The sequence below is a fragment of the Trichechus manatus genome, unplaced genomic scaffold, assembly GCF_000243295.1.
Source record: "Trichechus manatus latirostris isolate Lorelei unplaced genomic scaffold, TriManLat1.0 scaffold00037, whole genome shotgun sequence".
NCBI classification, from domain to species: Eukaryota; Metazoa; Chordata; class Mammalia; order Sirenia; family Trichechidae; genus Trichechus; species Trichechus manatus.
In genome coordinates this window covers 10,245,355-10,260,226 of record NW_004443973.1, presented here as the reverse complement: position 1 = coordinate 10,260,226, position 14,872 = coordinate 10,245,355, and the positions used below count along the sequence as shown (strand labels likewise).

Here is a 14,872-nt window from a genome sequence, read left to right as displayed (position 1 = left end):
CTTTGTGTCATGTTCGCTTCCAGATACTTCTGTCTCTCCTCAGCACTCAATTCCTGCAACTTGAGTTCCAAGGCTCCACTAAAAGGAATGACCAAGGTGCCTGGGTCATACTTGTCCACCCACTCTTTAATTTTTATCAACCTGTAGACAAAAAAGGGCACAACATTATCTTGTAGTGCATGCATGACTGTACCACATTCATTATTATCAAGTAGCACATACATATTCATAAGAATTGCACGGTTTTATGATGCCATCTTTTTGTGTATAGCTTTCCAAGGTCAAGGCATTAACAGGCAGCAATTGCTTCAGGTATCCGCCATAATATTTTACTGTAATCTAGTTTTACTATAGCACATTATCTATAGGAACTATTATACAAATATTTTAAAACTTTCCTTAGTTACACTAAATTTGTTCAGCATTAACACTTGTGCCCTTGAATAAAACCTCAATTTTATGATTTCTTATTATTTTCCTTACTTTAAAAAGCAAATTTTTTAAAAGAAAAATAAAATTCTGTTTGCACAGGAATCACACCTAAACATGCCAGCTAATTTTGAAGAGTCCTTGGCAAACAAGTAATTTGCTCCACCAAGATGCCTGGTTCAGTTCCTTCTTGGACTAATAGAACTTACAGTTGTCACTGGTTTTGAGGGAAATTTTTGCTACCCAAAACAATCATGCCCAGAAAAGATGATTTACAAATCTAGCTGACTGAGTACACACTGTTCTTGTGAACCTGAATTTTGTAGAATCACGAATGATTAGAACTGCAGAGGAAATAAATTCCTTTAATCACAAAGGGTTTAGAAAGCCAAATCAGTTAGGAAACTGGTACGAGTTGTTACCTGAAAGGACAGTATTGGGTGATTTTTTCTTTTGCCCCAAAGCATAGAGTATTTTGGCAAAGTAGTAACTAGAACACACATGAAGTAAGTGTAGTGAACAGATTAACTAGGTTTCAATCCCATCACTTTACTAGCTTTTTATTCCTGGGCAGCTTACTGAAATTTTCTAAACCTCAGTTTTCTCATCTGTGAAAATGGAGATAACAGTACATATTATATTGTAAAGAACTTGGAAAAATAATGACTGGCAAATGGTAAACAAACAACAGTAGTTACTATTATTAACTTTCACTCTCAGTATATAGTCTTATGATGCTGGTACTGAGTTTACTATAGGACTGACTATAGATTCCACAGAAATTCACATTAAAAAATTTAATGCATAGCATAGTCTTACATAGTTTCACAATTTCCCATATTTAAATCAAGGTTTTAATAATTAGCATTGCAAAAAGCTGTCACAGAAATCCTTTAAATAATCAATGTAAATGTCACTTTAGGGGAAAAGAAAATCAAGAACTAAATCACAAATTCATCAACATTCACCTATAAAGAAAATGCCAGGGGATCAGAGGATTTAGGATGGGATAAAGAAAAGTTCACACAACAGCTGATGCATGCTTGCTATAAAAGAATGCCGTATTTTTTACTTATTAATATGTTATCAGTGGTTTTTGATCTTCAAAATAATATATTTTTTCCCTTTTGGTCACATCCTAAAAAAAAAGGGCCAAATCTTAAGATTCATTTTGGAATAAAGTATGCAGCCTTTAAAATATGAAATCCAAACCAGATCTCTTCTTATCCAAATTTATGAAGGGCAGGTAAAGAAAAAGGGCAAAATTTAAGTTGGTACTTCTGCCAACAGTAACATTATGGAATTCTAAGCTATTTCATAGGCTTCCACTATTCAAACAAAAGTTTATATTAAAACATCATTATCAGTGGTTTAGTAACATACTTTTATTACACAAGTCAGAATCAAAGACGTATTTCTAAAAAAGCAGATCACATACCAAAACAGTTTCAATGAAGTAAAATAAAACAAGCCCACGGAAAAGGATACTATAAAAATATCATACACATTTTGTTTCATGAATATGGTCAACATAATAAACTAGAACTGTTATGAAACAACAAGATAAGAAATAATTACTTTCGCTAAAACATCTACTCAGAATAACAATACTTGTACCCTATCATTTTAACAGCCTTTCCTACCAAGTCCTCAGAGGGATTATTTGCATTCCTCAGGTGTTCTATTGTACAATTCAGATGAATAAAGACTTACAAATCATTCCTCTACCGCCAATGTGAGACTTTGATCTGGTGAATACACCATTGTACCTTAACTATAATTGGCAAAAAACCTGACAGTGTAGAGCATCACAAGCTTAATAACAAAGGAGAATATCTCAAAGTGTTGACAGATGATCTTCATAATGCAGAAGCAGAGCTGGTACATTTTAGCAATAAATGAGCACTGAGGTCTAAAGGTCTCTAAAGTGACTGACATCAGACCTGCTATAGCCAGCCTCACTAAAAGAAAAAGGTACCGTAGCACTCTCCGTAAAGTAAGTTAGGCTCTTTGCCTGCAAGCTTCACTTTTGTGACTTTCACTGTCATAGAAAACACAGGGAAGATGAAAAGTGAGTTAGGTTCTTTGGCTGTCTGCTTTACTTTTGTGACTTTGACTATCAAACAAAAGTGAGAAATGTCCCAAAGTGATTTTTAATTACATATTTGAAATAAGCCTTGAGTAATTAAAAAATATGACCCGATTTCAAGATTACAGATGGAAATATATATAGTATTTCTATTAGGTCTGATGGTTACAATAGTGTGATAATGAGGCCAAGATCACAAGTTTGAACCCCATAGGGACCAGTTACCTTTTGCAGAAAAATGTCTATTCTATTGCTACAAACCATACCCCTAACTATAGCTAGTCATCTCAAAAATGTGTGCTATTGGTACATGAGGAATATGGAAAATTAAAGTTGAACTCAATACGAGAAAAACAATTTCAAGTACATTCTGTAAAAGTGACTGAATAATAATCTCCAAATAGAAATGTTAGCCAATGTCTATTACTGACCATAACAATAATAATGAGGATGCTACAAAATACCAAATTATAAGGTGTGGGGGAGGGAGAAGAAACAGTAAAATCAGAAGACTCTCAAAGAGTTAAATTATATAGACTTTCAGGGTATTCATTTTGCAAATTTGTATGAACAAACTATTGCAAGGGGCTCCCTCCTTCTCTTGATAAGGAGACAGAGGCACTTTTGATTTCCCCAAAGTCTCATGAGTGACAACTGGAGAGAAGAACCGCCATTAGTTGTACCTTTCTCCCTGGTAGAGATCTCACAAGCAAGGAGATAAAGCAGAGACAATCAGTTTTAAGACTAAAAGGGTGGTGTTTTGAGATACACTGGCTGGTTGTGACCGGTTAGCTAGAATCTTTGGTAGAGGAGATCTTTAATATTAAACAGCCTAGTATTAAATCTCCAAAAGATCATGTCTCAAGTTTACATCTAGTCTTAGAATAATCTGACCTTCTTAGCCAGTCTGAAACTCCTGATTACATAATTTGATATTCATAGGGTTAGTTTACATTGTTTGTTTATCTTTTCCTAGATACTAAATTTTATTTCTAAACATTCTATTTGTTTCTTTAAGTCTGCCCCATCTTTTTTGGTGATATTTTACTCTTATTTAATAAATTCTTTGTCCCTTTCAACATCTTAAACAGACTAATTTAAAAGTTTACTTCCGACTGCTCAATTTGTCATCTGCTAATGACCTCCCTCATGGCAGCTGGCTCCCGTGTTATGAGCTGTATTTTTTGGTGTGGTCTTTCCGCGGCACTTATCTTCTAAGAGAGTCTTTCCGTCCCCTGGGTTGCTGAGGTGGATCTATGGTTAGTTTTGTGGTTGCTTCTTCTTGGGAGAGATTGATAAGAGTGTCCTGGGGCTCTGGGTCAGTTTATATGAGTCTAGGTTTAGGGTTTCTGCACCAGGCTACAGGTAATGCAAATTAAGGCTCTGCGGTGCGATTAATTACTTTTGTGTGTGGCCTTTCTAGCCATGGTCTTGTAACTCTCACCCAGGTGACTGTGTGATAGGGTAACTGTGGCCTACCAAGGGGATTTGTCAGTTTTGCCTTAAAAGAGAGCCAATTCCAGAGCAGACAGGAGGGTCCTACCACCACCAAGGAAGAACAGCCAGGAGCTGAGAGTGTGTCCTTTGGACCCAGGATCCCTGCGGTGAAAAGCTCCTTGATGCAGGAGACAGAAAGGGAGAGAAAGCTGTAGCCCTGAAGCTGGTGAGAAGCGGTGACAGGAGAGACTCGGCAGCAGGAGACTGCGCGGTGGGCATCCTGGCCCGCACAGAGAGAAAGCTGAGTGCCTTTGGGGAGAGGCTAGGGCCAGGGAGAGGCATGCTTGCAAGCACGGTTCCAAAAAAGCTGTCCCGATGGAAGAACTGTATCCTAAGTGTTCCTGAGCCTGAATTGTAACCTGTTACTTCCCTAATAAACCCCATAATCGTGAGTATTGTCTGTGAGTTCTGTGTGACCACTGCAATGAATTATCCAACTCAGCAGAGAAGTAGAGAGGGCTGTGTGAGGGACGGTTGGTGTCAGAGTTGGTAAAAATGGCAGAGAAAAGAGGCGTGTCTGACCTCCGCTTCATAGGCATCAGCCTTGGGCTGTTGATCTTGATTCTCCTTTTCCCTTGTGAAGTTACAGGAGGTCTGACAGTGCCCCCATGCCGTTTTTACAGGCTCCCTAGTTCTTATAGGGAGCACTGGTGGCGGAGAAGTTAAGAGCTCAGCTGCTAACCAAAAGGAGGGCAGTTCGAATCAACCGGTTGCTCCTTGGAAACCCTACGGGGCAGTTCTACTCTTGTCTTTTAGGGTCACTATGAGTCGGAATTGACTGGATGGCAATGGGGCTTCTTACAGTGCAGGCCCAGTCTCTAATTTTCTGAGAATAATAGCTTTCTCACTTGTCCAGAGGAGGGGGCAAATATTTTTCTACTATGTGATCATGGAACAGATAGCTTTTTTCTAGGCTTTATGAGTGAGCCTAGTTCCAGCACCTGTAGTGCGGGGCCTATAGCCTTGACTCATTCCTATATGGGCATTAAGACCTCTAAGTCATATATTTTCCTGAGGGCCATATAATACACTGTCAATTTCATTCTACTGTCAATTGAATTTCCTGTTTTTGGTAGAGTTCCTCTTCTTGCTTTCAAGCCCTGCTGTTCAAAAAAATACCACACACCACAAAATAACCTTTTCAGGTTATTTTATCTGGTGTTTCTATATATTAGGAGAAAGAAAAGAGCTCAGTCCACCATCTTAATTGGAAGCTCTCCACACTAGTTAAATCTTCTATTTTACGGTGTTCTAGCACAGTAGCTTTCAAACCCTTTTTGACCACCACTCACAGTAAGAAACAGATTTTACACTTTGACCCAAACATATGGTACACAGACATATTTTCACACACAGTCAACTGAAACAGGTTTCACAAAACAATACTTACCTTTATAATGGGAAGTGGAACAATCCCAACAGTGCTATTTAATATTTTGCATAAAAATAAATTCTTACAACTTAAATAAATCTTTGAAATAGTTTTCTCTAACATGCTTTAATATGAATTTTAACTTCTTTTTTAACCTGATGCCTTTCAACTACCCCCAGCCATTCACATTATATTTTCTAAAAATTATTAAAAGGTGGCTCACTCTAGCAGGAAAGCCATAATATTACCATTTAAGCTATCTTTGTTGAACATTAGAATACTCTCAAATCTGCAGCTTATTCTACTTTATTACATCAAAGTAAATTTAAAATCTTCAAAAATATTACAGGTATTGCTAGACCCTTATACGCAACTTACATAGTTTCCTGTGTGAGCTAATATTGTCTTCACTTTTTTTTTTTAAATCAGCAGTGACATCTTGCTTCTGACTCTGTAACTGGTAGCAAGAGCCATGTCGATATGCATAAAATGATGTAACTTACACAAAGGAGGCCTCAGAGCTGGTTAATTTAGTGACTTAATGTCACTCGGTCACACTCTTCATGGTATGGATGTACCACTGATCCAGGAGACACTGATAAACACTGAGGTCTTTTCTAGTCTCCTCCCTCCCTGCCAGGTTTACTTTCATTTCTACTGCAACTACTCAAGATCCCAAAGAATGACTCCTAGGTATCACATTCGTTTTTTCCACTTTCCAAGGATGCAGTTAATGTCAATTTACCGTGTTCTTAAAAAAAAAAAAAAAAAAAAAGTAAAACTTATGTAATGTAAGGTAAAGGTTAAGGAGCCCTGGTGGTGCAATGGTTAAGGGCTTGGCTGCAAAACGAAAAGGTCTGTGGTTCAAACCCACCAGTGGCTCCACGGGAGAAAGGACCTGGTGATCTGCTCCTGTAAAGGAGGAAACCTTATGGGGCACTTTTACCCTGTCCTACTGGATCGCTGTGAGTTGGAACCCACTTGACTGCACACAACAACGACAATAACGAGTTGGAATTACTCGACAGCACACGACAACAAGGTGAGGATATCTTTCTAAAGATGACATAAATACTATTTAATTAATTTAGTTCTTACAAATATGGACAAATAATGCTGGAAAACCACTAAAATTAATACCACAAACAATATACAAACTAAAATATATTCCATAAATAATATTCTTTCATGGTAAAAAAAAATCAGTTCGAGAAAATCCTAATTCCCAACTCTTCAAAATTCTTTGTTTGAATAGTTATTAAAATACATCTCAAGTTTCGTTTTATTTTCTCTTGTAACCAGTCTCTGAATGACAGTTATTAAGAAAGTCAGTGGGAAGAAAAGACGGGGAAAGAAGAAATAATAAGAGTAAATTCTAGGCTGAGTAGTTCCTAGAAATGCAATTCTTCTTCTAAAAGACACCCCTTTTTTGATGTAGATAAGAGACTTCTAGGTTCAGTCTTCTTGCCTGACTTACGTCCTAGTGTTGTATAAAATAACAATTACAACTTTGCCACTGAAAGTGTGGTCTCTGGACCAATAGCCACATTACTTAGGAGCTTGTCAGAAATGCAGAATCTTGGCCCCACCCCAGATCAGAATTTGCATTTTAATAAGATTCCCAAGTAATTCATATGCATATTAAACTTTCAGAAGCACTGCACACTAAACTTTTCAGAAGGACTTTGAAAATAAAAGCACATTAACTAAAAGCATGAAAACCTGAGATGACTATGCAGACCAACTGATAATTAAGCAGATGTTGACTGCCTATCCCACTGGTATAGGAGAAGAGAGAGAAATAATAGAAACATTCCTGCTCACACTTCCCAGTTTCAAAACTCGAAGAAGAAAGTCACTAGACTTTCAGGAAATGTAAGTAAAATGTTTGCTCTGAATCCCCTACAATGTCAAAGAAGTTTCAGATTCACAGGAAAAATAATTAACTAGTTTAGACAGAATTACTATGGTCAATGGTTTCTTACTTTATGCCTCTAAAAAAACCAAACCAAATCCATTGCCATTGAGTTGATTCCGACTCGTAGCGACCCTATAGGCTAATAAGCCTCAATTCTTAGAAAAACATTACTAACTTACTACAAGTTAGCTTTGGAGTCTAGAGTCAGAATATAAGAAGTGATTCCAGCAGAGAGACTTTGTGAAACCTGAATTCATATCAAGTGAAAGGTATTACCACAAACTTCCCTATGAGGACCTCATAGACCCACTGTCTGAAAAACTCCATTTTGAAGTCGCCATAATAAAGCAGCATGTATATACACACACGCCATTCTCTCTCTCTCTCTCTCTCTATATATATATATATATAAAATGAATTCTAGATAAGTGGGCAATCCTTTTGCAGCAAATAGAAATTGGACTTCAGACTTCGTCTCAAGGATTAAGAAGCTTTCTGACTCTAGTGATAACTGGAAGTCTAGGAAGAAATTGAAATAATAGGTGTTACAACAGGCAGGCAACCTTAACATTAAATTAGAAAAACTGGAATATAGTTATCCCAACACTTTGGGCTCACTATTACAATGGGATTTCTTTAAGCCTCAGTGAGCTTAAAGATTGCGAGCATGGCACGAGACTGGGCTGTGTTTCGTTCTGCTGTCCCTAGTGTCACTATGAGTCAGAACCAACTGGACGGCACCTAACAACAAAATGCTTAAAAAAAAAAAAAAGATCATAATGCAATTTATCTGTATTTGATGAACATGTAAGAACTGTATGGGAATATTTTCTATGTTCAGCAAAAAGAGTCTATTTAAAAAAGTTCTTTGCAACGAATAAATAGGAAGAATCATCATGGTAAATCCTAATTAGTTTGAGTCAATCACAGTTATTCCATTTTCCAGGTGGCAACTGGCTTGGGTCAGTGGAGCCAATGGAGCATAAGGGGAAGAAGCCAGCTGGGAGGCTTCAGGGAAAGGTTCTAAAAGATTCGTCTCTTAAAAAGAGAAAGGACGAGACTCTCTACTGCTGTTATCCCTAGAACTCTAGCAGCCACCTTGTGACCATGAGAATCTTGTCCTTGGTAATATCACAGGAGCACTGAATTAACCAACCCTGCAGACAAACTACCTTGGATCTTATTATGTATTGGGATTGTCTTTGTTATCTGTAGCTGAAAGCAACCTGATACTGACAATTATCACATTCTGGGGTTATCCTCTTGACTAATCTAATCGCAATTTATTCTTTTAAGACACCAGCTCTTCCAGAAAGCTTTCCCTGAGCTCCCAAAATGTGATTATATAATGAGTAGGCATGACCACCACATTCTACCCTACAACTTAAATAGCTTATTTTCTTGTTTATCTTATCTCATCCCACAGTAGTGAAAACTGTTTGAGGTCAGAGACTTTGTCTCTGTTACTGCTATAGCTATAGAACCCTCTCAGTGCAGTGCCTGGCACACGTGGATGCTCAAACATTTTCTGAGTGGGTAGCAATGTGGAAAGAGCTTTAGGTAGCAACTAGCTGAGTGACTCCAGGCTGGTTATTTAACTTCTCTTGGCTTTAATTTTTCTCAACTGCAAACTGGTTATATTCGTTGTTTTCAATCTGCCCTGGGTTCCCTAAAGGAGCTCCCCAAAACGGTGTGAAGAGGAAGGAACAGTGAAATTTTGGACCCTCCACTCTTTTTTTAATTGTGCTTTAGGTGGAAGTTTACAAAGCAAATTAGCTTCCCATTCAATAATTTATACACAGTGTTCTGTGACACTGGTTGCAGCATTCCCCCCATTTCCACCCTGAGTTCTCTGTTCCCATTCTTCTGATTTCCCTGCCCCTTTCTGCCTTCTCATCTTTGCTTTTGGGTAAATGTTGCCCTTTTGGTCTCGTATAGTTGATTGTTCTAAGGAGCACTTTCCTCATGGGTGTTATTTTATAGGCCTGTCTGTTATTTGGCTAAAAGGAGATCACTGGGAGTGGCTTCAGATCTAAGTTAGAAGGGTGACTAACGGCCATGGTCTCAGGGGTTCCTCCAGTCTCCATTAGACCGGTAAGTCTGGTCTTTTTAATGAATTAGGATTTTGTTCTACATTTTTCTCCCCCTCTGTCCAGGCAATGGGCTTTGTTTTGGTACCACGGTAATTTAAGATTTTAACATTGTAGGCTGACCAACCATTCTGGTTTGCCTGGTCAGCCTAAAATTAGAGGAGAGACTGGGTTAGAGGTAGATGAGTCAGAACTGACTCAACTGCATCGAACAGTCTTGTTGATTCTTTCAATTGTTTTTATTTATTTCTGCTCTAATCTTGATTATTTCCTTTCTTCTGGTAGCTGGGAGCTTCTTTTGCTGCTCCTTTTCTATTTGTTTGAGTTGTAGGGTTAAGGTATTGATTTTGGCCCTTTCTTCTTTTTTGATGTTTGCATTTACTGCTCTAAACTGACCTCTGAGGACTGCCTTTGCGGTGTCCCTAAAGGTTTTGGAATGCTGTGTCTTCATTCTAGGAGTTTATTTTATTTTTAATTTCTTCTATTACTCAGTGGTTTTTAAGCAAGGTGTTATTCAGTTTCCACGTATTTGATTTTTTCCTTGTTCTTCCTGTTAATGATTTCTAATTTTATAGCATTGTGATCAGAGAATATGCTTTATATTATTTTGATATTTTTGAATTTATTGGGGCTTGTTTTGTGGTATAAAATATGGTCTAGTCTGGAGAATGATCTATGTGCGTTGGAGAATAATGTGTACTGTGTTGCTGCTGGGTGGAGTGTTCTGTATATGTCTATGAGGTCAAATTGTTCGATTGTGTTGTTTAGGTCTTCTATCTCTTTGCTGAATTTCTTTCTTGCTGTTCTGTCCTTCAGCGAAAGTGGTGTGTTAAAGTCTCCTACTACTATTGTGGAACTGTCTGTTTTTCTTTTTCAATACCATTAGGATTTGTTTTATGTATTGTGGAGCTCTGCTGTTAGGTGCATAAATATTTATTATCGTTATGTCCTCTTGGTGAATTGACTCCTTAATCATTATGTAGTGCCCTTCCTTGTCTCTTATGCTGGATTTTGCCTTAAAGTCTATTTTATCAGAGATTAATACTGCCACTTCTGCTCTTTTTTGATTACTTTTTACATGATATATTTTTTCCATCCTTTGATTTTCAGCTTATTTTTATTTTTGTTTCTAAGGTGTGTCTTTTGTAGGTAACATATTGATAAGTCATTGTTTTTTTGTTTTGACTTTTTAATGAATAAACTTTTATTTTTTAATCCAGTTTCAAAGGAACCAGGGGGTCTGTACTGCTTTTTCCCCGTATATTTAGAAGAAGCTAAGTTGCCATGCTACATTTTAAGAAAGCTTTGATAAGGAAACAGATTACATAGGACCCTTGCCTAATAAAAGAGATATATCATCAAATACTGCATACTTGAAAGGACTGTAAGTTATGTAAGAGTTTAGAAACTTTGATTCTTAAATAACTTACAGTCCTTTCAAGTATGGGTCTTTTTTTGTTGTTGTTGTTTAATCCATTCTGCCACTCTCTTTCTCATGATTGGTACATTTAAACCATTCACATTCAGTGTGATTATCAATAGGTACGAAGTTACTGCTGTTGTTTTGTTTTTGGTGGTGTGGACAGTTTCTTTGTTTGGCTTACATTTCTATACTGAGTTTTCTTTGTTTATGGATTTTCTTCATTGTTGTTGATTTTGTTTTTACTCAGGCTTTATGATTTTCTTCATTTTTATTTTAGTGAGTAGGCTTATTAGTTTTCTCTGTGGTTACCCAGAAATTTACATTTATCTTCCTAAGTTTAAAACAGTCTGTTATATCTTGATATTGCCTTGACTTACCCTCCATGTGGAATTTCTGTAACTATACCATTTATTTCTCCCTTTTATTCTGAAGCTGTCACGGTTTACAGACTGATGTCTCCGGTTCCCTGTTTTCAGTCTTACAGCTTTCTTTTGTTTTTGAGAATTCTTTATCTGGGTGATGCCGTCATGCGTCTTATGTTGTTGGCTCTCTGTCCAAAGGACTCCCTTTAATATTACTTGTAACACTGGTCTAGTTTTTACAAAATTCCCTTAATTTCTGTTCATCTGGGAACGTCCTAGTTTTGCAATTGTATGTGAGAGCCAATTTTGCTGGCTATATAATTCTTGGTTGACAATTTTTTTCTTTCAGTGCTTTATGTATGTAGCCTTGGTGGCTCAGTGGTTAAGAGCTCGGCTGCTAACCAAAAGGAAAAGGCTGGCAATTTGAATCTACCAGCCGCTCCTTGGAAATTCTATGGGGCAGTTCTACTGTGTCCTACAGGGTTGCTATGAATTGCAATTGACTCGATGGCAATGGGTTTAGCTTTTTTTAAATTCTATTGCCTTCTTGCCAGCATTGTTTCTGCCAAGAAATCAGAGCTTAGTCTTACTGGTTCCCTAGGTAGATGGGTGTTGGTTTTTCTCACACTGCTCTCAGGACTTTTTATTTGTCTTTGGTTTTGGAAAGTTTGATTATGATGTCTTGGTGACTTTCTTTTAGGATCTATCTTGTATGGGGTTTGTTAAGTTTCTTGAATGTGTATCTTCTCGTCTTTCATGATATTAGGGAAGTTTTCTGCCAGCAAATCTTCAAAAACTCTGATTTTTTTTTTTTTTGGTCTCTTTTGTCCTGGAATTCCAATCAAAACCAAACCTGATGCCATCAAGTTGATTCCAACTATAGGACACAGTAGAACTAACTGCCCCGTTGGGTTTCCAAAGAGTGGCTGTAGAGTTGAACTGCTGACCTTTTGGTTAGCAGCCATAGTTCTTAACCATTGCTGCCACCAGGGCTCCATTCCTCTCGATTGTGTTCCACATAACTCTCAGGCTTTCTTCACTCTTTTTTTCTGATTGTTCCTCAAACAAATTAGCGTCAAGGGAACTGTCCTCTATTCCACTCCAGCAACCCTGCCTGCCTGAGGCAAGCAGAGGAAAGTGTGCTTCTGCACCCCCACTCCCCCACCACATCTGCACCCTGCCCACTCAGTGAGTGCCATCGTCCACTCCCGTGCCACTGGACTGACCACAGCCAGTGGCTAATGCCCACCCAGCCTGTCCTCAGCCACCCTGCATGACCAGTGAACAGAGACCCACGCCCACACTGCCAGCTGCTGCCCTGCCTACCTGGAGCCAGGTGGTGAGTGCTTCAATGCTTCCAGACTAGTGACCAGTGTAGCTTACCTGCCCTGCCCACCCAGATATATCATAACAAAACTAAACAAAAAATCAGGTCACAGCAAACAAATGTATAATCAATAAATATAATAACACCTTAATGCCTTGGAGATAACAGACAATATCAAATCACATAAAGAAGTAGGACAAGATGCCGCAAGCAAGCGATCAAAATAAAAGGCCAGAAAACCTTTATGAGGAAGAAATGGTAATGGAACTATCTGATAAGGAATTCAAAAGACTTATACATAGGATCCTCCAAGAGATCAGGAAATAGATCAAGGAAAACATAGACAAAATCAAGGAGACTACAGACAAAACTCTAGAAGAATTTAGGAAAGTAAAATAGACAATTAGAAACCATACAAAAACAGCAACTAGATATTCAGAAGATTAACTATAAAATTTCAGAAACAGAAAACTCAGTGAAGGACATAAGAGTAGAATTAAATCAATGGACCCTTGTATTTCAACCAGAGCTGCTTCATTTTTATATGTTGGACTTCTGCATAAATTTCATTTGAAGAAAGGGCACATATGCTGCAATGCGTGCTCTGTCTCCCTGCATATACTAACTCACTCTTATTTTCAGCATCCTTTCCCCTATCTCTTCTAGGATACCAAAGGTAATTTTTTGACTTTATCTCCATGAAGAGTCTGATACCATCTACATTCTTAGAAAATTGTATTTGTGACATCAAGATTTGTAGCTCTCCTTATACATTTATATTTTGATTATAGGCAGGGCTTCCAACCAGTTCATTCTGGTTTGAATCCCATCACCTGGGGGTCTTGTTAAAATGCAGATTCTGATTCAGTATATCTGGGGTGGAAATTCAAATTCTCAGGAGGGGTCTAAAGCTCTGATTATAGACCACACTAGCCTGGTGTTTTCCTCTTTGCACATTTGGAAATCGTAAATCTGGTAAGGTTCTAGTATCCAGAATATGTAAAGAACTCTTACAATTCAAAAATACAAATAACCCAACACATTTCTTCAAAGGAGATATACAATTGGCAATAAGCACATAAAAAGACACTCAACATCATTAGTCGTTAACCAGTTGCTGTCAGTCAATTCTGACTCATGGCCACCCCCATGCATTACAGAGTAGAACAAGGGTCCACAGCGTTTTCAAAGCTGTGATCTTTCAGAAGCAGATTGCCAAGGCTTTCTTCTGAGGTGCCCCTGGGTAGGTTCAAACTACCAACCTTTCAACAGTAGCCAAAAAGGGGAAACAACCTAAATATCTACCAACTGATAAATGGATAAACAAAATTTGATATATCCATATAATGGGACATTACTTAGTCATAAAAAGAAATGAACTGATATATACTACAACATGGGTGAACCTTAATAATATGCTTCAAAGCCATACACAAAAGGCCACATATTATATGATTACATTTATATGAAATTTCCTCAAGAAGCAAATCCAAAGAGACAGAAAGTAGATTAGTTGGTGTGTGTGTGTGTGGGTGTGTGTGGGTGTGTGTGTGGGTGTGGAGCGACTGTCACGAGGCATGGGATTTCTTTTTTGGAGTGATGAAAATGTTCTGGAATTAGACAGTGCTGACGGTGGCACAACTTTGTGAATATACTCAATTTATACATTTTGAAAGGGGAAATTTTATGGCATGTGAATTAGATCTAAAAACAAAACAAAAACTCAAAACTAATCTGAAGATAAAAAACAAAAATGCTAATATTCCACACTTTATGACCTTATAATGTCTGACCTTCCTGTGGAGATACCTCTGGAGACAGTATGAGCCAAGAGAAAAAGCAGAGATCTTAGAGTAAGGCAAACATCCATTCAACTCCAGCTCAATCGCTTACTAACTGTAAGATCCTGGGAAAGCATTTCAGCTTCCTGAGTAGCAGTTTTATCATCTATAACAAAAAATAATACCTACCCTCAGAGGTTGATATAAGGATTAAAGTGCCTAGAACATAGGCCTTGCAAAGGTTAGTCTACAATCTTAGCTTTCTCGTATTAGTGAGTGGGTCATTCTTAACAGTTATTGTAGAGTTAAAAATACTGTTAAGACTGCCTACTAATAAAGAATGGGAGCTCTTTTTAAAAATCAGGTCTCTATTTCTGGGAAGAAGTATTTTCTAACTGAATCTTTATAGATAGGGAGGTAACTGGAAGGGAAAGCATTCAAGCACGATGACTATAAAGCTGTGTATTTAGCAATTATGTGTAGAAGCATTCTGCTAGATCTTGGGGATGCAACTTCGAAAAAGAGCTGTAAAGGGTGCGGAACAAAAAACAAACAAGTAATTACAAAAGCCTGTGATAAGTGTT

The 14,872-nt window shown here is 37.7% G+C and overlaps 1 protein-coding gene across 1 annotated transcript in view; it reads right to left on the bottom strand.

Annotated features, from left to right (window-relative positions):
• Window positions 1-14,872, bottom strand: part of OLA1 (Obg like ATPase 1) — a 188,400-nt gene that overhangs the window by 10,011 nt on the left and 163,517 nt on the right. The window contains exon 8 of the mRNA XM_023730560.1: window positions 1-141. Within this exon, the coding sequence (XP_023586328.1) occupies window positions 1-141 (141 nt within the window). The remainder of the gene's footprint in view (window positions 142-14,872) is intronic.